General features: G+C 41.3%; 1 protein-coding gene across 1 annotated transcript in view; it reads right to left on the minus strand.

The window, feature by feature from the left end:
* The window catches only part of CWC27 (CWC27 spliceosome associated cyclophilin), a 240,656-nt gene that overhangs the window by 194,128 nt on the left and 21,776 nt on the right, over nt 1-24,752 (minus strand). Inside the window, exons 3-6 of the mRNA XM_075839140.1 lie at nt 18,907-19,019; nt 7,038-7,181; nt 4,911-5,009; nt 681-778 (exon numbers count right to left, since the gene is read on the minus strand). Of these exons, the coding sequence (XP_075695255.1) occupies nt 681-778; nt 4,911-5,009; nt 7,038-7,181; nt 18,907-19,019 (454 nt within the window). The remainder of the gene's footprint in view (nt 1-680; nt 779-4,910; nt 5,010-7,037; nt 7,182-18,906; nt 19,020-24,752) is intronic.

A 24,752-nucleotide genomic window follows, 5' to 3' on the forward strand; every position in this document is an offset into this window, starting at 1 on the left:
TGTTGAGAAACTGCGTTAAGACCATGCTAAGGGGTCAACCCTTTTGCCATTCCAAATTTTGCTTGTTCTATGTGTTTACACAGAGTTTTTTGAAGGAGAAAAATTCTGCCTCAAAACTCTGCGTTTTTCGCTCGCACCCATTAGTGCCACAGGCAAAACCGCCGCTTTCTCTGCCTTCATTGATGTCAATGGGAGGTCAGAGGCGTAAACGCCCGAAGAAAGGGCATGTCGCTTCTTTTTACAGCGATCGTTTTTTTACCGTTCGCGGTAAAAAAACTCATACGCCTCCCATTTTCGGCGCGTTTTCCGACGCGGTTTCCGCGTCAAAAAAAAAAAAAAAACTGTGTGAACAGGGCCTAAAGCTTTTGAGGCAATTACAAGATAAGTAAAGTTGCTTATGTAATGATTTTAAAAGCTACAAATAGGACTTTTCACTAGGGACTCCAACAAGCATAATTTGCATTAGCAAAAGTTAATACTAAAGCGGTGATCTCATTTATAAAGAACAATTTATAAAATAAGTAATTGGTTGTCAGTCCCCCACATTTGACACTGTTGTATGGGAGGATTCTGGTCATGGTGAGGTTAATTTACAGGGCAAATATTGTCCTATAAATATATTACCTTTTGTTTATACCAGTGCTGGCAATCAATGTAAAGAAGTAGCATATAGGACTTACTTTGTGCCTTTCACCTTTGGCTGCTTAGTCTCTTCCTCCTGTTTTTTCAACTTTTTAGTTACTCTAGGAACTAGGTCATCAAATGGATTAAACAACACCTGCAGGGAACATCCGGAAATATTATCAGACTTATTAAAGGGTCTGGTTGAAAAAAAAAAAAATAGGTGGGGGTGCCCATGTTCAGAACAAGCATAAAACAGCTACTGTACATAGAGAGTGTCTCTCTCGCTCTGGAGTAGGGATGCACGATTCATCGAAACTTCTAAACTATTTCGATACCGTGCTTTCATGTATTTCGATACTAAGCTGTGCGGCCGCACAGCTTAGCATTGTAACACATGAATGTACGAGGGCGGGGCTGTGGCTGTGTAATACAGTCATTGCCCCGCTCCCGAGTCCTCACAAGTGCGCGCGTGGTCAGCATGACGTGATGTGGCCGCACAGCTACATGAATGTATGAGAGCGGCGGGGCTGCGGCTGTGTAATAAATACATTGTCAACATGATGTGATGCGGCCAGCACTGCACTAATGAGCGCCGGCACTGAAGATCGAAAATGGCAGGCGCACTGCAAAACACCCCCATGTTCTGTCTTCAGTGCCTGCGCTCATTTGTGCAGCGCCGGCCGCATCTCCTCATGCTAACCGTGGGCGCACTTGTTGTCAGGAGCGGGGCAATGGCTATATTACACAGCCGCAGCCCCGCTCGAACGGCGGAGATGAGAGAAACCTCATGGGGTCAATGAGAAGGGGGGATGCCCCGTTGGGTCGCGTCGCAGGGAATCCCTGTATGCGATTGAGGGACATATCAGATATGGGCAGACAGCCCAGGGTCCATTGAAGGACCCCAGGGCTGTCTTACCTAAGTATGCTCTAACAGGAAATATGGTATGTCCTAACAACTGCCTGTGTACTATACGTACACAGGTAAATGAACTGGCATATGCCAGTACATTTAAGTTTAAAAATAAAGTAAAAACATAAATAATGTTAAATAAATTGAAATAATGTTAAAGAAAAAATTTAAAATCCACATACACCTTTTTTACAATAAACATTAAAATAAATCTCAATGCATAAAATATACACACATTCGGTATTGGTGCGGCCGTCATAACCTGCACAAGATTTTTTTTTTACTCCTTTATAAAGTGCTTTCTTTCACTTATTGTGAGGCACGAGGTGTGATGAATTTAACCTCCATGTGCCTCACACATTAATAGTAATTAACCCATCATGTACCTTACACATTAACCCAATGTTGTCGATTATGATGGAGGAACAGGATGAGGTAAGTCACTATTACTGTGAGTCACATTCAAAATTCATCACACCACGTGCCTCACATCAGAAAATGAAAGAACGAATTTTTAATTTTTTTTTTTTTTTACTGTTGGCAAAGTATCGTTTGGGTATCGAAATTGCAATACTACACAAAGTATCGGTATCGAAGTCGAAATTCTGGTACCGTGACATCGCTATTTAAACCTAAAAACGAACCAATTGGGACATATCCCTGAAAGAAATATTGTACTCAATATAAAAAGTACAAAAAATATCTTTATTAAATATAATGACAAAATAACACAATGATAGGAAAAAGAGGAATGATACACCGTGACATCGCTACTCTGGAGATCCTGGCATTATGTGGACAGTTCACTGATGTCAATGGGAATTGTGTAATGCCTCATTTCACCCATGATAGCACTGCAGTGGAATTAAACTGGATTCTCCCGCATTACTGAGCGTACAAGCAGCGGGGACCCTTCTAAACATAAAGGGGATCATTTAAACTGGATGAAACGTTACTTTTTAGAGAAAGAAACATGCAAAATGCTGAAACCTAAGGCTAAATGCACACGTTGCGTAATTTTATATGGAAAATCCGCATCAAAACCGTAGATAATTCCGCAGGAAAAAATCTGCACTTAATAGTGCGTTTTTAGGTACGGTTTTTACATTTTGAAGCAAAAATAGGTGCGGATTTTGGTACGTTTTTTCTCTAAACTCGTCAGATTCTGCAATGTGTAGACGAGATTACTTGAATTCTCATTTACTTTGCTGGTACTGTATTACGCTGCAGATTTGACACAGGAAAATCTGCGCGTCAAATCTGCACGTAATACGCATTGTGTGCAGGCGGCCTAAGGGCTAGTTCAGACACAGTGGAAAATAATAATTGTGAAGGATAAAAACCACTGTAAGGCTCAATGCACATGATGCGTGTGGCAAATCCGCAGCATAATATACCACCAGCCTAGTCAATGAGATTCCAGGAAATCTCATGTACACGCTGCGGTAGTTTTCGGGACGGAAATTGATCTGTGGTGCGGATTTTAAAATCTGCAGCATGTCAATTTATCTTGCGTTTTCGCTTGAAAATTCCATCTGCCTAGTGCAGAGGAAAGTCACACCGAAACCTGCAACATGAAAACACGGCGATTTACGCATCAACAAGTATAAAACGCACCGAAAAACATGTGATCTGGTGCGGCTTTTACTGCGTATTGCTGCGGTTTTGGTGCGTATTTTATGCAGCAAAATACGCAACGTGTGCATGTAGCCTAAGTCTGCAGCGTAATAGCCCTGTAGTGTATTTAAAACTCAACATCTCAAATCTGCAGCAGAAAAATCAGCTACAGGTGAATGAGGTTTAAAAAATCTGCAACAAATCTGCCATGTCTGAACATAAAATATAAAATACAGTGTGAGTAAAAGCAAAGCTGCTCATATTAGTCACATACATGTACACATGTCCATGGGTTCTCAGAAACGGAGATATGTGCGATACAGCAGTGAGTGAAGAGCTAACAATTTCCACGACTTCCTGGCAATAATCCCATTGAAGAACAACACAGCCTCCTCATGGTCCAAAGAGCCACCATACAAGAAATCCTAGCCATTAGCAGTGGCAATAGGGATGTCACGATACCAGAATTTGGACTTCGATACCGATACTTAGTTTAGTATTGCGATTTCAGTAATAAAAAAAAAAGTTCTTCCGTTTTCTGATGTGAGGCGCGAAGTGTGATGAATTTTGAATGCACCTCACATTAATAGTAATTAATCCCATCCTGTTTCCCAGTCAAAATGGGTTAATGTGTGAGGTACATGATGGGGTTAATTACTATTAATGTGAGGCACATGGAGGGTAAATTCATCGCACCTCGTGCCTTACATTAATAAGTGATAGAAAGCAGAGTTTATTTCATTTTTTTTTTACAGCGTACACATCATAAATGATGCAAAAAAATTGTTGTGCGCGCCATTACTGAATGTGTATTTTATGTATTGAGACTTATTTTAATGTTTATTGTAAGAAAGGTGAATGTGATTTTTTTTTTTAAATTTAACAATACTTTGTTTTTACTTTATTTTTAAACTTTAATGTACTGACATATATCAGATATGTGCCAGTACATTAGCCTGTGGACAGATAGCACACAGGCTGTTAGGACATACCTCAGTATGCCCTAACAACAGGAAATATGGTGAGACAGCCCTGGGGTCCGTCAATAGACCCTGGGATGTCTGCCCATATATGGTATGGCCCTTCGCGTCACAGGAATTCCCTGTGACGCGATCCAGGGGCGGGATGCCCTCCTCATTTTCTCCTGAATGCTGCAGTCCGCTGTGATCGCAGCATTCAGGGGAATAACGGCGGAGATGAGAGGTTTCTCTGATCTCCGCCGTTATAGAGCAGGGCTGCGGCTGTGTAATACAGCCATTGCCCCGCTCCTGACAGTAAGTGCGCGCGTGGTCAGCATGAGGAGATGCGGCCGGCGCTTCACTAATGAGCGGCGGTTCAGGCCCTGGGGACAGAACATGGGGGTGTTTTGTAGTGCGCCCGCCATGTTCTGTCTTCAGTGCCGCAGATCATTAGTGCAGCGCTGGCCGCATCGCATCATCCTGACCCCGTGCAGTTGCCACGACTCAGGAGCGGGGCTGTGGCTGTATTACACGGCCGCTGCCCCGCTCTCATACATTCATGTATTACTATACTTAGCTGTGCGGCTAAGTATCGAAATACAGGAAATAGCGGTATCGAACCGTTTAGGGATGCACAGTATCGAAACAGTATCGAAGTTTCGATGCATCGTGCATCCCTTAGTGGCAACCCATTCTTATAAACAGAGCCTCACGGGTAAGTATATTATGCAATAGTACAAGCCATGTAGAAAAATAAACATTGTTTAAATTAGGCGTTACTAGTAAATAAAGGGACATACGTCAGTGGTCTTTATCTTGTGTGGATTGAAAGGCCTGTCTTCTTCACCAATATCCACTTCTGCCAATCGTAATATATTGTAAATAGTGTCACCAGTCACCTGGAAAACGCAAGATATGTAGGACAGAGGTATGAAAGTAGCAATGGTTATGTCATTACTGCAAATAAAGGAGCTCCCCCTTTTGCACAAACATTGTCTCTAGATCAGATTTATAGAATATTTGACATTTAAAAATTGGTAATTTTTGCTATATAGTTGGCATAAACATCACTTAAGATAGGAGTTGTGCGGTAGAGGCTTTGAGTGTTGCCCAATGTGTTGGATACATCTTTAGATATGTTTCCATTATATTTAAGGCTTTCGTCAGAGGTATACGTCGGGAAATCCTCCTTTGTGCGTACAATAGGCTCCCTTGCAAAAAAAACACGTATCGCAATATATACTTTTTCACGGGACGCTTCTGTATAGAAAAGCGTAGTCAACTACACTTTTCTATTAAGTTGAAAAAAAGGTACACAGACATACAGATCCAAAAAAACACCCTTTTGGCATTCATGGAATGTAGCCCCTATGGGTAGATTTGGCGTATGCACAAAGAGCTTGCCTGAATGTAGGACTCAAATAATGTGAACAGAGCTTTCCACTGGAATTGCATTTCCCATGAAATAATGCTGGAGCATCTTTTCTTAGTACCCTGTGTTGTGCAGATCCTCTGTTGTTCCTCCTGAAAATGTATGAATTAATTGAAAACTAGATGCTACCATTCCCCTACATAGTTGGACACGGAGCACTGACACACCCCATTGACATGGTAAATGGTAACACCCAGTTTTTCATTATTAATGCATTTTCAGAAGTAAAAGAACAAATCAGATCTAATAAGAGAAGCTCCAGAATTGTTATTTTATCAGGAATAAAAGTATTAACTAAAACAGATATGCAGGAGAGCTGACAGGTCCGCTCTAAGACCATTTTGATGAATGAGGCCCTTATTTCAGACACAAGAGATGACACATTAATCATATATGCACACATACCAAATTATTTACATATGAATACATATTATAATAATAAAGAGTAGGAACTCCGATGATATAATATATTATTATTTTTAATAAGATCAGAATAATAGTGGCATGCTTCTCATCTATACATGGTGTATCCATACTAATTATTGGACAGATCAGTAGGGTAAGTAATGGAAAAGCTTTCCCATAATGCACTAGGATCTTACAGTAACTGATCTATTATAACATACATGGGAGAGGACCACCTGTCACATTGAACATGCCATCCTATCTGAAGGCATCATAATATAGGACAGGAGGAGCCGAGAAGATTGCTAAATAAAGATACATCTTGTCATTTATTCATTTAAATCCCTGTTCACTGTGGACCAAAGAGTCCAGTGGGCGGTTCCAACCATTGATTGACAGCCATCCCTGTGTAAATGTCAATACAAATATAGAGTCCATCACGGAGTAGGACCACCCAGCGGAAGTTAGCAGGGACTTAAATGAATAAATTACAAGTTATACTGAATCTTTTCCCACAAAGACTTCTATCATTCTGCTCATCTCCTCCTGCTCTATAACATGCTGCCCGCAGATTATACTGCATGTTTGACCAGACAGGCTACCTGTAAAGGCTTCCGTAAGAACAGCCGCCCAGCAATCAGCTGACTACTGCGTGTCTGGCTCCCGGAACCCCCGATGATCAGCGGTCATCATCCATACTGTGTGAGTCTCCATGCACAATGAATACAAGCTCCTTCTCTATGTCTTTACTGACAAGCAGAATAGGCATTTTCTATTGGCTGGTGGCAGCAATTTCGTAACAAAGTAAATTACAAAACCAATAAATTTTTAATACTAAATTATATTGCAACAACATTTAATACTTCAGGGGTGAATTGCAGTTGATGCATTAGGACTGTAGTCTGTTAATTACTTATACACGAGACCTGATGTCGTTCTATTAGTAATTACAATATTAGTTAGAATATGCAGGAGAGGCACTATCTCTGTCTCTCCTGTCTTATTCTGTGTACAGATTACTGATAACAGTGACTTCATGCTACCAGATATTGCTACTACTGCTCATAGTGAAGTACGGTATTTCCCAGACCTTTCCAAAGATGGTGTGCTTGTTATTAAGCTCATCAGCACGGCCAAGGGTAAAAAAGAATTGGCTGCCATTGTCGTGAGGTCCAGCATTTGCCATGGCAACCAGTCCTCTTCGATTAAAGCGCAGACGTGTATGGAATTCATCCTAAAAAGAAAAAAACAAAAACATTAAAAAAAATCCACTTGTGTTCTCTTTATGTTGCATACAACTGGTGCTGTCCAGCATAATAGGAGAAATATGAGGATCCAGAAGTCCTATTACTGTACTGTCTCAGGGAGTATTGACCAAAATGAGTACTTGCAGCTACAGGTAAAAGTTTGCCTAACCAGTTTAGGAAAAATTAAGTACTACAGCACGATGCGGTAGAAACCGCAATGATTATATATTTTACTTCTTCACGAACATCAAAGTCTATCAAGAAGATAAATAGGGAGATGGGATTGTATAATGAATTTCCCACCTCGCCTGCTGGGTGGTGCACAAGTGTTGTGCAAATAAAACGCACAATGAGTTAATATTGTATATATCTGTATATAGTCCCAGGCTATAATAAAAGTATACATTTGGCACATACATTTTCCTTTAAGGATTGTGTGTCTGAAAAGTGGCAGTGTGCAGGGACACGACCCATTGGCAAGGGAATGGTAATGCCCAGTTGTAAATGTTTTTATAAATTTCCAGGAGGAATAGCAGAGGAAGGGTTCAATGCAGAGTTCTGAAAAAAAATGATGCTACTAAATCAATATTTCATGGGGAATACAAGTATCTAATAAAATAGACATGTTTGGGGAGATGACAACTCCTCTTTATTGAACCACACAGGAGCCGTCAGGAACTCTAATGAATTATAATTTGTGGGTCAACCTAAGTGTGAGAGATGAAAACCAAGACCTCACATCCTCTGTGTTATACTTCATCTATTGCGGCTCAGCAAAATTAAAAAATGTATGAACACGTATGAACATGAGGTACTTAGTTTACATTTTGATCCAACTGTATGAGCCCACTTACCACTTCATGCCGACCTCCTTTTAGTGGGTCCCTACTCTTATCAAGTGCAGTATCGCATGGCAACCAATGCCGCTGAAACACAGTATCTGCAGAGGGAGCAACCCAGGAGACCAACAGCACCCATGATGCCAGTCTAAGCCACCTTGGCTCTGGGCTACATCCCCCACACTACCACAGCAATAAAGACCACCACAAAAAAGAGTGAACAGATGAAAAGGATGGGGGGGGGGGGGGGGTGGTCCAGAGACAAGGTGGCTTAGCCTTACAGCATGGGTGCTGTTGGTCTTCTGGATTGCTCCCTCTGCAGGTGTTATGTTGCAGCGGCACTAGTTGCCATGCGATACTGCACTTGATAAGAGTTGGGACCCACTAAAAAGAGGTCACCATGAAGTGGCAAGTGGGCTTATACAGTTTGATCAAAAGGTTTACTAAGAACCTTATGTTCGTACAATTTTTAATTTTGTAGCGCCGCAATAGATCAAGTATAACAAAGTGGATGTGAGTCTAGGTCTCCTCTTCCCTTTTCTTTCTTACATATCTCTCTATTTATTTTTTTATCATATATATTGATGTATTGTACAGTTTTAGGCTGGGGCTAAACGGTGACTTTGGCCACGACACTGGTCGCATGCACAAAGATCACTTCGGAATCCGCTTTGGAAAATTTGCTCTCCAAACGTCAGGTTGCGCAGCATTCATTGTAAGCTCCACCTTGCGTCCAGTGTGTAAGAAATGCGGGTATATTTGGTATCGCTGAAGTCGGCAGAAGTTGCCAAATATGTATTCAGGTGTGTTTACCCAGTGGCATGCACCAGATGTCAAATAGGGTCTCCTGAATTCACATATTTGTAAAAAATAAAAATGGCAGTTTCATTTTTTTTTTCCCTCAAAGTCAATGATTGTGTGGAAAAAAAATAGGAGGGCTAAAATCTTTTATATTTCATTAAACAAATACCTTTGGGGGTCTAATTTCTTAAAAATAGTCATTTTGGGGGTGTTGACAGTGCTTTGGCACTTCACAACATCTGTAATGTTCGTATGGTGTCAGCAAACCAGCTTTGGAAAATTTGCTCGCCAAAAGCCAGTTTGCGCCCCCTTCATTGTAAGCTCCACCTTGCGCCCAGCGTGTAAGACACACATTTTGGTATCGCTGAAGTTGCCAAATATGTATTCAGGCGTGTTTACCCAGTGGCATAAACCAGATGTCACAAAACCACCTAAAATTTCATATTCACATTTTTTTTTTTTTAAAGAAAAGTATATACCGGTAATTATTTTTTATATTTTTTTACACAAAAAGCAAAAGCCGAATATGCTCTGAGAAAAAGAACTAAATAAATGTAGGTTGGTAGAGTAATAGAAGAATAATTTGCTTTTAATTTGGCATGTGGCTAAAACTTGAAAATGGGCCTGTCATGAAAGGGGGGGGGGGGGGGGGTAAAGCTTCTGGTCAGGAAAAGAGTTAGCACTCCTGACTGATTTGTTTTAGTAAATACATGTACTCTCCATAAAACAACTATTCTAAAACATCTTTTCTTAGAACTCTGCGTTGTGCCGTTCCTGTTATTCCTCCCAGAAATTTAAAGAGGCTCTGTCACCACATTATAAGTATCCTATCTCCTACATAAGGAGATCGGCACTATAATGTAGGTGACAGTAATGCTTTTTATTTAGAAAAACGATCTATTTTAAATCACTTTATGAGCGATTTTTAGCTTTATGTGAATGAGTTTCTTAATGCCCAAGTGGGCGTGTTTTTACTTTAGACCAAGTGGGCATTGTACAGAGGAGTGTATGACGCTGACCAATCCGCGTCACACACTTCTCTCCATTCATTTACACTGCACTAGCGATATAGTTATATCGCTATGTGCAGATACACAAACACTAACATTACTACAGTGTCCTGATAATGAATACACATCACTACCAGCCTGGACGTCATGTGTACTCAGAATCCTGACACATCTGTAGCATCTCTGTGAGATTTACAGCAAGGCAAAGGTAATGTCGCGAGATTGCGACGTAACCGGTCATTTCAAACGAGATTACGTTTGCCTTGCTGGAATCTCACAGAAAAGATTCAGAAGTGTCAGGATTGTGAATACACATCACGACCTGGCTGGTAGTGATGTATATTCATTATCAGGACACTGCAGTAATGTTAGTGTTTGTGTATGTTGCTGCACATAGCGATATAGCTATATCGCTATCTGCAGTGTAAATGACTGGAGAGAAGTGTATGACGCTGATTGCTCATAAAGTGGTTTAAAATACATTGTTTTTCTAAATAAAAATCTAGCGAGATCATGGTGTGCAGCGATTAAGTCCCACACAAATTTTACCGAAGTGTCGGGATTGTGAATAGAGATCGCGTCCTGGCTGGAGGCAAGGTCTATTCACGCTCAAAACACTTCAGTAAAGTTAATGTGGGTGTATGTGACAGCACACCATGATCTCGCTAGATCACAATGTGCGGAGTACAAATGGACATGAATGGAGAGAAGTGTATAACGCCGATTGGTCAGCGTCATACACTCCACAATGCCCACTTGGTCAAAAGTTAAACACCCAGTTGGGCATTAAGAAAAGTAATTAGCATAAATCTAAAATTGCTCATAACTTCCTAAAAAAATTAACGTTTTTCAAAATAAAAAAACCCGGTGTTATCTGCATTACAGCGCTGGATCAAAGTATGTAGGAGATAGGGCACTTATAATGTGGTGACAGAGCCTCTTTAATTTTAAGAAGGTCAATTTCCCCAGGATGAGGGCTGCAATTCAGGACATAGACTGGGAAGAACTAACGTCAAATAAATGATAAATCTTAAAATCCACTTTGTATAAATATAGTGCAAAATTTATTCCTATAGGTAACGAGTATAAACGACTAAAATGAAACCCCACATGGCTTACACCTTCTGTAAAAAAGGGCAATATATGACAAAAAAAAAGGGCTAAAAAGTCCCTGTGTCTTATAGTCGGCAGTCAAGGGACCCCTGACCGCTCCTTACTTAACCCCTTCCCGACCCGTGATGTGCCGGCACATAATGTAGCGGGGAGGGGATGATGTATGGAGCGGGCTCACGTGCTAAGCCCGCTCCATACACTGCAGGTGTCCGCTGTGTTTTATATCATTTTGTTGGAATGTGCGGTTCAAACTTTTGTGTTGTTTATGTGATCCATATATGTGGGGTTAGTGACTGCCTCCATTTTTTGTTCTCGCACTCCTCCCATTCTGCCCTGGGTGATTTTAATTAGTTTAATGCTGGTTCCTACCATCCCCAGATATATGTAGGTTTAGTCCCAGTTCTGGGTGTATGGGCAGAGTAGGTCCCCACCTTAGAGGTCGCCTTGTCGTGGCAGGTGGGAAAACACTTTTTGATCAAAATGTGCACTAAGAACCTCCCTATTATAGGTAGATTTAGCAGTAGTGCATATTTATTTATATTTAGTGGTTTAGGTTGCATTGGTGTTCGCAGTGTGCGGTCGCCATTTTTTGTCTTCTGTATATCCACAGGATATGTCATAAATGTCAGATCCGGGTCCCACCTTCAGGACCCGCATCTATCTCTAGAACGGGCCCCCTAAAGTCCGTTCTATCTTACTTGGCTCCGCTGTCTCCCAGCCACTTCCTGGTTACATGGTCGAATTACGGAAATAGCGTAACTCGCTGAGCTATGCGGTTTCTGTAACTCCCATAGAACTGAATAGTAGTTACGGAAACAGCGTAGCATGCTACACCGATTCTGTAACTGACATTCACTGCTATGGGAGTTAAGGAAGCTACGAGTTACGCTGTTTCTGTAAACTCATCCATGTATTGCAGTGTATTGTACCAGCGATCTAACGATCGCTGGTTCAAGTCCCCTAGAGGAACTAACAAAATGTATAAAAAGAATAGATACATTTTCAGGTGTAAAATTTTACAAAAAAAACTTTTCCCATTTTTCCCCAAGCACCATGTAAAAATAAAAAAAATTGGTATCGCTGCGTCCATAAAAGTTCAAAACTATTACAATACAGCATTATTTGACACACAGTGAATGGCGTAAAAATAAATTGTAAAACCCCCAGAATCTGTGTTTTTTTGGTCACCATAGCGCTAAAAAGAGAGAAATAAAGAGTGATAAATAAATCGTATGTACCAAAAAAAAATGGTGCTAAGAAAAACCAACTCGTCCCGCAAAAAAGAAGCCCTCACACCGCTCAAAGGATGAAAACATATAAACGTTATGGCTCTGAGAATCTGGTGAAACCGAACAAATTCTTTTTTTTAACCAATAGTTTTTTCTTTGTCTTATAGTCAGGTGAATCTTATAGTCCGAAAAATACGGTATATAAATGCAAAGAAGCCAAGGTCTGAACATGAAGGACCCCTAAATATTGGTAATGGGGAGATGGTCACAGGGGATCAAGAGAAGGCAGTGTTACTAAATGGGTTCTTTAGCTCTGTATATACGACAGAAGAGCAGCTCATGTAGCCAGTGCTGTTAATACATCAATTAATATACTGAATTGGCTGAATGTAGATATGGTCCAGCTAAATTAAATAAAATAAGTGTGCACAAGGCTCCGGGACTAGATGGGTTACACCCTAGAGTTCTTAAAGAGCTTAGTTCAGTTATATGTCCCCCTCTTCATAATATTCAGAGATTCTCTAGTAACTGGTATAGTGCCAAGGGACTGGCACAGGGCAAATGTGGTGCCTATTTTCAAAAAGGGCTCTAGGTCTTCCCCGGGTAATTATAGACCAGTAAGCTTAACATCAATCATGGGAAAAAAATGTTTGAGGGGCTATTGAAGGACTATATACAGGATTATGTGACAAAAAAATTGTGTTATAAGTGACAGCCAGCACGGTTTTACTAAGGACAGAAGTTGTCAAACCAACCTGATTTGTTTTTATGAAGAGGTGAGCAGAAGCCTAGACAGAGGGGCCGCTGTGGATATAGTGTTTTTGGACTTTGCAAAGGCATTTGACACTGTCCCTCATAGACGTCTAATGGGTAAATTAAGGACTATAGGTTTAGAAAGTATAGTTTGTAATTGGATTGAGAATTGGCTCAAGGACCGTATCCAGAGAGTTGTGGTCAATGATTCCTACTCTGAATGGTCCCCAGTTATAAGTGGTGTACCCCAGGGTTCAGTGCTGGGACCACTATTATTCAACTTATTTATTAATGATACAGAGGATGGGATTAACAGCACTATTCTATTTTTGCAGATGACAGCTATGTAGTAATGTTCAGTCTATAGAAGACGTTAGTAAATTGCACGCTGATTTGGATGCACTGAGTGTTTGGGCATCCACACTTGGCAACTGAGGTTAAATGTAGATAAATGTAAAGTTCTGCATCTGGGTACCAACAATCTGCATGCATCATATGTCCTAGGGGGAGCTACACTGGGGGAGTCATCTGGGTCTGGGTCTACTTTTAGATCATAAACTAAACAGCATGCAATGTCAATCAGCTGCTTCAAAGGCCAGCAAGATATTGTCGTGTATTAAAAGAGGCATGGACTCGCGGGACAGGGATATAATATTACCACTTTACAAGGCATTAGTGAGGCCTCATCTAGAATTTGCAGTTCAGTTTTGGGCTCCAGTGCATATAAAGGATGCCGCGGAGTTGGAAAAAATACAAAGAGCAACGAAACTAATAAGGGGACTGAAGAATCTAAGTTATGAGGAAAGATTAATAGAATTAAACCTATTTAGTCTTAAGAGACGACTAAAGGGGGGGGGGACATGATTAACTTCTATAAATATATGAATGGCACATACAAAAAATATGGTGAAATCCTGTTCCATGTAAAACCCCCTCAAAAAACAAGGGGGCACTCCCTCCGTCTGGAGAACAAAAGATTCAATCTGCAGAGACGACAAGCCTTCGTTACTGTGAGAACTGTGAATCTATGGAATGGTCACCGCAGGAGCAGGTCACAGCAGGGACAGTAGATAGCTTTAAAGGGAATGAGTCGCTAGAAATGTTTTTATTTTTTTTCCCAGTTAAACAGTTAGTATATAAGCGATTACACATTGTTTTAATTTTTTCACAAGTCAGGAAATATTATAAATTAGATTCTAATTTATAACATTTCCATGTGCTGGTCACTAGAGGGAGCAATTCCCAAAATTGCAGTATTGGCAATGTGGTAAAGCAACCTCATTGCTTTATGCTGCAAATTTGGGGTAGACACACTCGCGCTAGTGTCCTCCCTTATCCTGGCTAGTGCCTGGAGCAGGGGGTTGAATCTTCAAACCTCCTACACTGTGTGCCGCCATTTTCTGAGCAAATGCACAGTGTAAGAGGATTAGATACAGTGGTAATCAGCCAGTATAACACAAACATACACAAACGTAAAACACACATCACATACACAAACATAACTTACCAGCTCCTGCCGCCTTCGCTCCTATTCCTTGCGCCTTCGCTGCCTTGAACATATGGCCGGAAGCCGCGACTGGAAGTAGTCATCTTACTGTCCAGCCGCGGCTTCCGGTCCACATGAAAATGGCGCTGGATTTCGCTCTGCCAAAGAACTTCCTTTTGGTCTGTGTGGGATGCGCCGTTCCCACACAGACAGTGTACGCTATAGTGAATGGAACGGCTCCCGTTCGCATTCTCTATGGAGAGGTATGTGCCGTATTCCATCTCTGTATGTGTCGTTAATCGACACATATAGGGATGAAAAAAAATGGCAGCCCCCATAGAGAAGTAAAAGTAAGAAGTAAAAAAGTACAACACAAGAACACAACTAAAATTTATTTTAATATCAAACTAAAAGCAATATTATAAAAAAAACATTTCGTGACACCTTCCCTTTAAAAAAGGCTTAGATAATTTCCTAGAACGAAAAAATATCAGCTCCTATGTCAGTGTGTAGAAATTGTGTTTCATCCCTTCCCTTTTCCCATCCCTTGGTTGAACTTGATGGATATGTCTTTTTTCAACCGTACTAACTATGTAACTATGTATTGTAGGGGATATTTATAGGTCTTATGTATTTGCTACTGTATTATATGCTTTGTTTATGCTAAATTGTACACAGGAAATGTCACGCACTACCCGCTATATAAAGCGTGCACTGCATCACTGTAATTATGCATGATGAAGTCCCAAAATAGGTTGAAACGTTGCAAGTCTTTTTATGCTTAGTGAAAAAAGACCAACACATTTTTAAAGAGAACTTATGTGTAGGCCCCACATCACCGATTTTTATTATAACGTATATCCAGGGACACCGCAGGGACTGTATTCCTGAGGCGCTGCATCTAATCCTGTCGCCTCTTATAAGTGTTATGTAAAATTTTATTTTTAATGGTGGGGGGGGGGGGGGGGGTAACATCTTCCGGGAGAATATAAAGTATCAAGAACGTTTTAAATCTAACATGCCTGACCCATCTGTCGTTGGGTGAGAGTTGGTGCACCCTCATACACGTAAGATGGTCAGTTGGTCATGACGAAATCAGCGGGTTCGGCCAACAATCATGGGTGCCCAAAGCTTGTGTGCAGCCCAGGGCTTAAGATCATATTGATCCACCACTGCCCGCTGATCAGCTGTTATTACTGGCTGAGTAGCACGTGGACATACATGGATAAGCCGAGTCTACAATACCAAAGCAGGAGCCACTCTGTGCACGGTATAAAAAAGAAGCCGCAAGGCATAGATGTAGGGCAAGTTATAAATACATAGCGTTTTAGCCTCTTTTCACACTAGTAATATAGGTCATTATAGTCAGCCAATAAATACTATAATTAGATCATTACATGTTCTAAAGAACAGCACCTATGTATGAATGAATGAATGAATGAATGAATGAATGAATCAGAGGGAATAATGTAAACTCATTTTCTTGATGGCAATTTAAATATGCAGAAATTGGTGACTACGCTATTGATTCCGCGAAAAAACAAAACCTTACGGAACGGAAACAAGCCGAAACCAACTGCAACGGAAGCATTGAAAACAATGGTAATGCAAACAAAAGATATGGGCTCCGTTTGGCTTTCCGTTCATCGGTTCATCCGACGGAACAGTCGAACGGAACACACGAACGGAAGCCCAACGCTGATGTGAACTCAGCTTTAGCTTGAATTCTTAACATAACAGGTCTTAAATGTTTTATTAGTGGGGGTCTGATCACTGGGACTCGCACCGATCCCAAGCGTGGATTGGTAAAGGGGCATGATAAAAAGATCTCTTTAAAAATAATGAGCATAATTCTCCAAGGGGACCGAAAATAAAAATAAAAATGTCTTTGTAAAAGTAGTAAAACAAAAAAAAAAAAACAATATAAAATTTGTTATCGTTGTAATCATATTGACCCACAGAATAATGTTAACATGTCGTTTTTACCGCACAGTAGACTCCGTAAAATTGAAACCCAAAAATAAATGGAGGAATCGCAGATTCTTTTTTCATTTTCCCAGTACATTATATGGTACAATAAATGGTGCCGTTAAAAACTACCAATAGTTTACTTCCCTCTCCCCATTGAAATACACAAGAACGCTCTGCCGAGCCGAGAATACATGTTCATGTTAGAGTAGGGAGAGATAGATCACAGCCAAATAAGAGATCGGCAGACAGCTCATCGATCGAACAATTGTTATAGCGCCATTGACATGATAATCAGATATTATTATCATCAATAATAAACTAATAATGATGTATTTATTACGCTGGATAAGTCATCCATAAAATAGAAAAGTATATAAAGAACCACTACAGGAAAAGCCTTTCCACTATTGTTTATAAAACACCTACAAAAATTGCTGCTCTATGCTACAATGGAAACAAAAAGCAGATCACAACGGGGACCTGACTGCAAACGCACAACATGGTAGTTGCATTTATAGAAATCCCTGACATTTGATCTGAATGACAAAAAAATATGGCAGCATAAATCCTCTCAGAAATGTAAGGCTGAGTTCACACTGAGTTTTTTGCAGGCAGAAAATTCTGCTTCAAAATTGCATTTGGAATTTTGAGGCAGATTTTCATCTGCCTGCACGCCGTTTGCCGCGTTTTTCGCTCACGCCCATTGAGTGCCACGGGCAAAAACGCAGCGACATACACTTTCTCTGCCTCCCATTGAGGTAAGAAAAAAATACATCCGCCTCCCATTGAAATCAATGGGAGGCATTTTCGGCCGTTTTTTGGCACGTTTTCCGACGCGGTTTCTGCATCAAAAAACTCTGTGTGAACAGGGCCTATAGGCCTGTTATTTTTGAAACGGTGACTTCAAATGTAGGCGACATTGTGCTCATAGTTTTCACCTGCTCCGCAACACAAATCGGTCAAATTTATTTTCATGTGCACTCATCTTTGGTGACCCTAAACTTAGGGATTAGGGAATTTTTATAAACAGAAATTGCATAATATAGCTTTAATATTGGAATTTCTTCATTTCCACGATTTGGACAGAGACGTCAGGGGCTCCCTCTAGGAGCGGAATTCACGGCCGGAAGGATTCCACTCCTGCAGGAAGCTAGAGTGGCACTATTTACTGGGGGGGGGGGCTACCCACAGCGGGGGCAGTGTGGCGCCACCCACACCGGGGGCAGTGTGGTGCCACCCACAGCGGGGGCAGTGTGGCGCCACCCACAGCGGGGGCAGTGTGGCGCCACCCACAGCGGGGGCAGTGTGGCGCCACCCACAGCGGGGGCAGTGTGGCGCCACCCACAGCGGGGGTAGTGTGGCGCCACCCACAGCGGGGGCAGTGTGGCGCCACCCACAGCGGGGGCAGTGTGGCGCTACCTACAGCGGGGGCAGTGTGGCGCTACCTACATCTGAGATTGCTGTCCAAATAGACGAGAAATAAACCAAAGCAGCAGTACACGGTTCAATGGTTGTGAGGACATGGTAGCAAGTAAAAAATAACAGCGAAAAAGCCAGAAACCAACGCAAAGAAGCGGAGGGATCAGACAAAGTTCTATTTTGAAAGCAAGAGAAAATGGTGACTGAGGGATCATGTGACCTTCCTGTTGGTATTTTTAGTGCTTTGGGACCAAAAAAAAATTGACAAATGAAATTCATCCGTTTTTAAAACAGACCGTGAAAAACAAATGCAAAACAGGTCACAATCGGCCATTAAAAACGGAAACACTGTCCAGAATGGATGCAAAACAGCCGAGAAAAAGCGTACCAAAATGGCAGGTTTTTATCGACACCTGGACCCTGTCGTGTGAATAGAGCTTTAGATGTGATTGGTAGCAGCTCAATCCTGACACTGAACCGGTCAGTGCCACTGGGACTTGGCGAATATAGGCGTCAATGCAGCTGTATCTCAAAAAGTTTAAATTATTTTTAAACAAAAACTAGTTAGAAACTTGCACAAAACACACTGATATCCATTCTTATTAAAAAACAAAAAAATTTTTGCACAGACCCTCAGGTGATCATCAAAATTCTCACTCCTATAAGGTGTACCAACGTGACGTCTCATTATCATGGCAGCCAATCTATATCTGCCGTTACGTCATGCAGATGTGATTGGCTACGATCAAGTTATGGGACGGCATAGCATACAAATTATAAACAAAGAGGACCCGGGACCGGCGGCACGAGGAACGCACAGAACTAAGTTAGGTATTTTTACCATTTTCTTTTCTTTTCCAATTATGGCCAAGTTAAAACTTGTGTGTAAATCCCAGAATCTTCAGCAATTACGAATAAATTAATAGAAACCAATTTTTTTTAAAAAGTCAGGAGCTGAAAGCAAATTTCTATGCACTTTATTTGGCTGTCTCCAGGTATTTGTCCAGCTCCGATTAATCAATCCAGCAGCACCGAGGGGTAAGTTACATGCGTCTAATTTCCTAATGGTAACAATAGCTGGAATAACTTACCCTAAATGGTTTTCCATAGATGGATTCTCCTCCTGTACCTGTACCGGATGGATCACCTCCTTGCACTATGAATTCAGGTACAACTCTGTGAAATATTGTATTGTCATAATATCCTAAAAGATATAGAAATAAATCATCTCACATGGTAATTTTTAATGAGGAAACAACATACAGTAATACAAGAGTTGTTAAAGGGAAATTAATAGTAATTACAATAAAAAAAAAATTAAAAAAAAATTGAAAAAACCAAAAACAAGTAATTATTCTTTTAAGAGACCTTCAGATTTTGCAAGCGCCGTGTCTCCACATCACACTAAGGCCTCATGCACACGACCGTATTTTTTCCCACCCGTAAATACTGGCGTAAATACGGGTTCGGTGTCACACGTATTCCACCCGTTTTGCACCAGTATTTACGAACCCGTGCCCGTAAATATGGGTCCGGTGTCACCCGTATTCCACCCGTATTTACGAGCACGTTTTTGGCGGCAAAATAGCACTGCACTAATCGGCAGCCCCTTCTCTCTATCAGTGCAGGATAGAGAGAAGGGACAGCCTTTTCTGTAATAAAAGTTAAAGAAATTCATACTTACACGGCCGTTGTCTTGGTGACGCGTCCCTCTCTTCACATCCAGCCCGACATCCCTGGATGACGCGGCAGTCCATGTGACCGCTGCAGCATGTGATTGGCTGCAGCGGTCACATGGCCTGAAACGTCATCCAGGACGTCGGCCCGGATGTCGAGAGGGACGCGTCACCAAGGCAACGGGCGGGAGACCGGACTGGAGGAAGCAGGAAGTTGTCGGTAAGTATGAACGTCTTTTATTTTTATTTTTTACAGGTTTATACTGATCGGTAGTCACTGTCCAGGGTGCTGAAAGAGTTACTGCCGATCAGTTAACTCTTTCAGCTCCCTGGACAGTGACTATTTACTGACGTCGCTTAGCAACGCTGCCGTAATGACGGGTGCACACATGTAGCCACCCGTCATTACGAAAGCTCCATAGACTTCTATGGACTGTCCGTGCTGTTATTACGGCCTGAAATAGGACATGTTCTATCTTTTTCAACGGCATGGGCACCTTCCCGTGAGAAAACGGGAAGGCACCCGTCGCCAATAGAAGTCTATGAGCCCGTTATTACGGGTCGTAATTACGACCCGTAATAACGGGAGTTTTTACGGTCGTGTGCATGAGGCCTAACAATTTTGGAAAAGAAGAAAAAGTAAAAAATCACTAAGCAACATTGCCTGACAAAGGCTGTTAAGACGAAACATTGCATTGGAATGAAATCAACACTTTTTGCATGAAGACGTGAATGCGGTGTACTTTAGTGTTCTGCTAATATTGATTTGGCGGGCAGTTAGATGGCACCCCTGTAAAGACTTGCACTTGGATGCTGTCCACCTCTGGTTTCAAACGAACACATTTGGGATGGCACCGCCAGATCTCACTGTGATTTGCTGTAGCGTAGAAGGACTGTTGGGGTTCATTGGTAGGTGCCACCAAAATTTACACCCATGCCCCTCCAAGGCAATTTCAAAGCTCCAGTCAGGTCACTTCTTTAAGTTTCTTATCTTTCAATACTGATAGCTGGAATCTGTTTGGCAGCTACGTACAACGTGTAATCCTTCTTTTTCTACATGTCTCCAGGGGATTACCATCCATATGCCCTCTATAAAAACCAGCAAGAATAAAGATAACAAAAATTGCTCAATAATCCAGCCCTGGCACCATGTAACATGAACCCAATGTATTTTTGCTGGACAACCTGTAAAAATAATGTCCATTCTGCCCCGAATGGAAAGTATATCACATTTCTGTGCTGTTCCCCCAATAACATGTACAATGACACGTGAACACAGCAACCAATTACTGGCCTCAGTGGCGACACGTAGTACATTCTGAAATCACTGCTAAAGCCACCAATTGGCTGGGTGGTCACGTTTCCATATACGACACAATGATACCAAGGTTACAAAAAAAAAACAAAAAAAAAAAACACCATGTAGGACCTTGGCATTGGTGGCAGAGCCAAAGCAAGACATTTAGACAGAAAGTATATAACAATTTGTTCTATTTTAACATTTGGGGTATGGTAGGCTTTATTCTTACGGGTCAGAAAACACCATTAAATTATACTTCAATAAATAAAAATCTAACCATCATTTTCCTAGTACAGGTAACAAAATAAATCCAGGTTCATGAACGTTCTTATAGCTGGCATCAATGCTGGTTTGCGCCTGTTCCGCTTCATGGCAATGGCTGTTACTCTATTAACCCCTTCCCGTACCTTGCCGTTAATGAACGTCAAGGTGTGCAGTAACATCGCGCACCTTGACGTGCAGTTACATCTGTATTTTGACAGTTAACCACCGTGCAGCGATACACCGCAGCGACGATTAACTGTGCGGGGTGTCTGCCCTGCATTCCCTGTTGCCGATCAGGAGCCTATCGCCGCTGATTTTGGCAGTTAACCCCTTAGATGCGGCGGTCGATTACCGCATTTAAAGCAGATCGTCAGCCCCCACATGAAATCACGGGGGCTGGCGATGGATGCCATGGCAACCCCAAGCCAGACAATGGCTTCCGGGCTGCCATGTACAGAAGCCTATGAGGACCAGAAGGAGGCAGGTCCTCATAGGCTTCCTGTCAGTGTGACACGTCACAATGACAGTTAGAATACATTACACTACCTAGGTAGTGTAATGTATTCTAACAGCGATCAGAGCTGCAAGTCTCGTAGTCCCCCTAGTGGGACAAGTAAAAAAAAAAAAAAAAAAGATGAAAATGCTTTATAAAAGTTTAAAAATAAAAGTTATAAGTTACATAAACTAAAAATGTTTTTTTTTCCTATAAGTATTTTATTATATGAAAAAAATTAACATGTTAAAAAACAGTACACATATTTGGTATCACCGCGTTTGTAACAACCCAAACTATAATGTTATTTTTCCTGTAACCGTGAACACTGCAAAAAAAAAAAAAAAAAGTAAAAAAACAATGCCAGATTCACTATTTTTTGGTCACCATCCCTCCAAAAATATACAATAAAAAGTGATCAAAAAGTCGCATGTACCCCAAAATGTACCAATAAAAACCTCTACCCTGTCCCGCAAAAAACAAGCCCTTACACAGCTTTTTTTGAGTGAAAAATAAAAAAGTTATGGCTCTTAGAATATGGTGACACAAAATAAATTTTATTATAAAAAAAAAGTGATTTTATTGGGCAAACACTGCAAAACATAAAAAAAAAAAAAGCCTATATACATATGGTATCACCGTAATTGTATCGGCCCGCAGAATAACGTAAAATTGCCATTTATAGCCCAGGGTGAATGCCGTAAAAAAATAAATAAAAAACCATTGTCAGAATTGATGGTTTTTAGTCTCCTTGCTTGCCAAAAAATGGAATAAAAAGTGCTCAAAAAAACCGCATGCACCCAAAAATGGTACCAATAAAAACTACAGCTTGTCCTGCAACAAATAAGCCCTCACACCACTCTATTGGCGGACAAATTAAAAAGTTATGGCTCTTCAAAAGCGGGGAGGCAAAAACGAAAAAAAAAAAAAAAAAGAGCAAAAAATGGTTCAGTCCGGAAAGGGTTAATTAATTTCTAATGAAAAAAACATTTATGACCACATGTGGGGTATTGCCGTACTCGGGAGAAATAGCTTTACAAATGTTGGAGTGTATTTTCTTCCTTTATACTTTGTGAAAGTGGAAAATAGCAATTAGACCTACCGGTAATTGTATTTCCAGGAATCCATCATGACAAGCACTACAGGAGGTTGCCCTATTGACCTCTGTAGGGACAGGAAGACAGAGAGGTTAAAAGGCCCCTCCCACCACCCACTTGCCAGTGTTTTTCAATTACTACACCAGGATGGATGCAACCCTATTTTATTTCTAGGGATAATAACTGACATGTTAAATGCACAAATCAGAATTCAATAAGGGAGGGAATGTAAGGGTGCTGTCATGATGGATTCCTGGATATACAATTACCGGTAGGTCTAATTCCTATTTTCCAGTACATCCCTCATGACAGCACTACAGGAGCAATACCAGATTATAATGCTCAGGGCGGGACTATGGATTGAAGGACTTTCCGTCCAAAACTTAAATCCGTCTCGGACAGAACATAGAGCCTATAATGTTTGCAAAACGTATGATGGCTTGACCAAGTGGCAGCTCTGCAGATTTGGTCCATAGAGGCTTCTCTTCTTTCTGCCCAGGATGCCGAAACTGCCCTCGTTGAATGGGCTCTGATGCCTTGTGGGGCACATAGTCCTTGGGACTTGTAGGCTTCTTGTATGGTGGTTTTTACCCATCTCGCTAGAGAGCCTTTTGAGGCTTTCTTTCCTCTATTCTTTCCCCCAAACAGGACAAATAGATTTTTATCTTGTCTCCAGGAGGAGGTTCTATCCAGATACTGAAGAATTGTTCGCCTGACATCCAGGCAATGGAATTTTTCTTCTTGTTGGTTTTTGGATCTGGATAAAAGGAAGGTAGAATTATTTCTTGTTCTCGATGGAAAGCAGTAGATACCTTTGGAATAAAGGAAGGGTCCAGCTTTAGAATGATCTTATCCTCTTGTACTTTTAGGTACGGTTCTATGACCGACAGAGATTGGATTTCTCCAATCCTTCTTGCTGAAGTAATAGCGACTAAGAATGCAGCTTTTAGAGTTAAAAAATGCATACTAATTGTGTCGAGCGGCTCAAAGGGGGGCTCACAAAGAGTCGTTAACACCACATTCAAATCCCAGGTAGGAACTGATTTCTTTAGGGAAGGTTTCAGTTTAGAGACCGCTTGGGTGAATCTTCTGATCCACCGATGTTCAGCCAGAGGAGTGTTAAAAAAATTACCTAAGGCTGAAATCTGTACTTTTAAGGTACTAGGGCTAAGCCCTTTCTTGAATCCCTATTGTAAAAAATCTAGGATTTTCGCAATGTTGGGAGAAAAAGGGGTCTGTTCCTGGGTTTCCATGCCAGGAACAGAATTTCTTCCAAATTTTTGGATAGATTTTAGAGGTAAGTTCTTTATGACTTGATAAGATAGTTGAAATTACCTCATCTGACAGACCGTGGTTCCTCAAGATCTGCCTTTCAGGATCCAGGCTGACAATTTCAGAGTTTCTATTCCCTGAAAGAATAAGGGACCCTGGGAGAGAAGATTCTCCTTGACTGGGAGCATGATAGGGTCTTCCAACGCTAGGTATTTTACGATTGGAAACCAACTTCTTTTTGGCCAATAGGGAAGAATAATGATGAGCTTTGTCAAATCTTCCTGGATTTTTCTTAATACCATTGGTATTAGAGGAAACTGAGGAAAGGCATAGGCCAGATCCATGTCCCAGGGTTGGGACACTGCATCTACTCCCAATGGGTTGTCTCTGAGATTTAGGGAGAAGAATGTCTCTACTTGAGGGTTTTTCCTCGTGGCAAACAGGTCTATTTGTGGATAACCCCAATTTCGGGTTAGGGACAGAAAGACTTCCCTGTTTAGGGACCATTCTCCAGGGTTTATTGTTTCCCGACTCAGGAAATCTGCTGATAGGTTCTGAGCCTTTTAGGTGGACTGCAGAGACTGATAGGACATTTTCTTCTGCCCAACTGAAAATTTGTGTAGAGAGGGCCTGAAGAAGAGTGTGTCTTGTTCCCCCTTGATGGCGAAGAAAGGACACTGTTGTCGTGTTGTCCGATAAAATTCTTATATGCTTCCCTTTTATGGTGGGTGAAGCTCTTATAAGTGTCTCCCATACGGCTCTTAGTTCTTTGAAGTTTGAGGACATCATCTTCATTTGAACAGGCCAGGTGCTATGAAAGTGCTTGTCTTGGATT

Source organism: Rhinoderma darwinii, chromosome 1, assembly GCF_050947455.1.
Source record: "Rhinoderma darwinii isolate aRhiDar2 chromosome 1, aRhiDar2.hap1, whole genome shotgun sequence".
Classification (NCBI taxonomy): domain Eukaryota; kingdom Metazoa; phylum Chordata; class Amphibia; order Anura; family Rhinodermatidae; genus Rhinoderma; species Rhinoderma darwinii.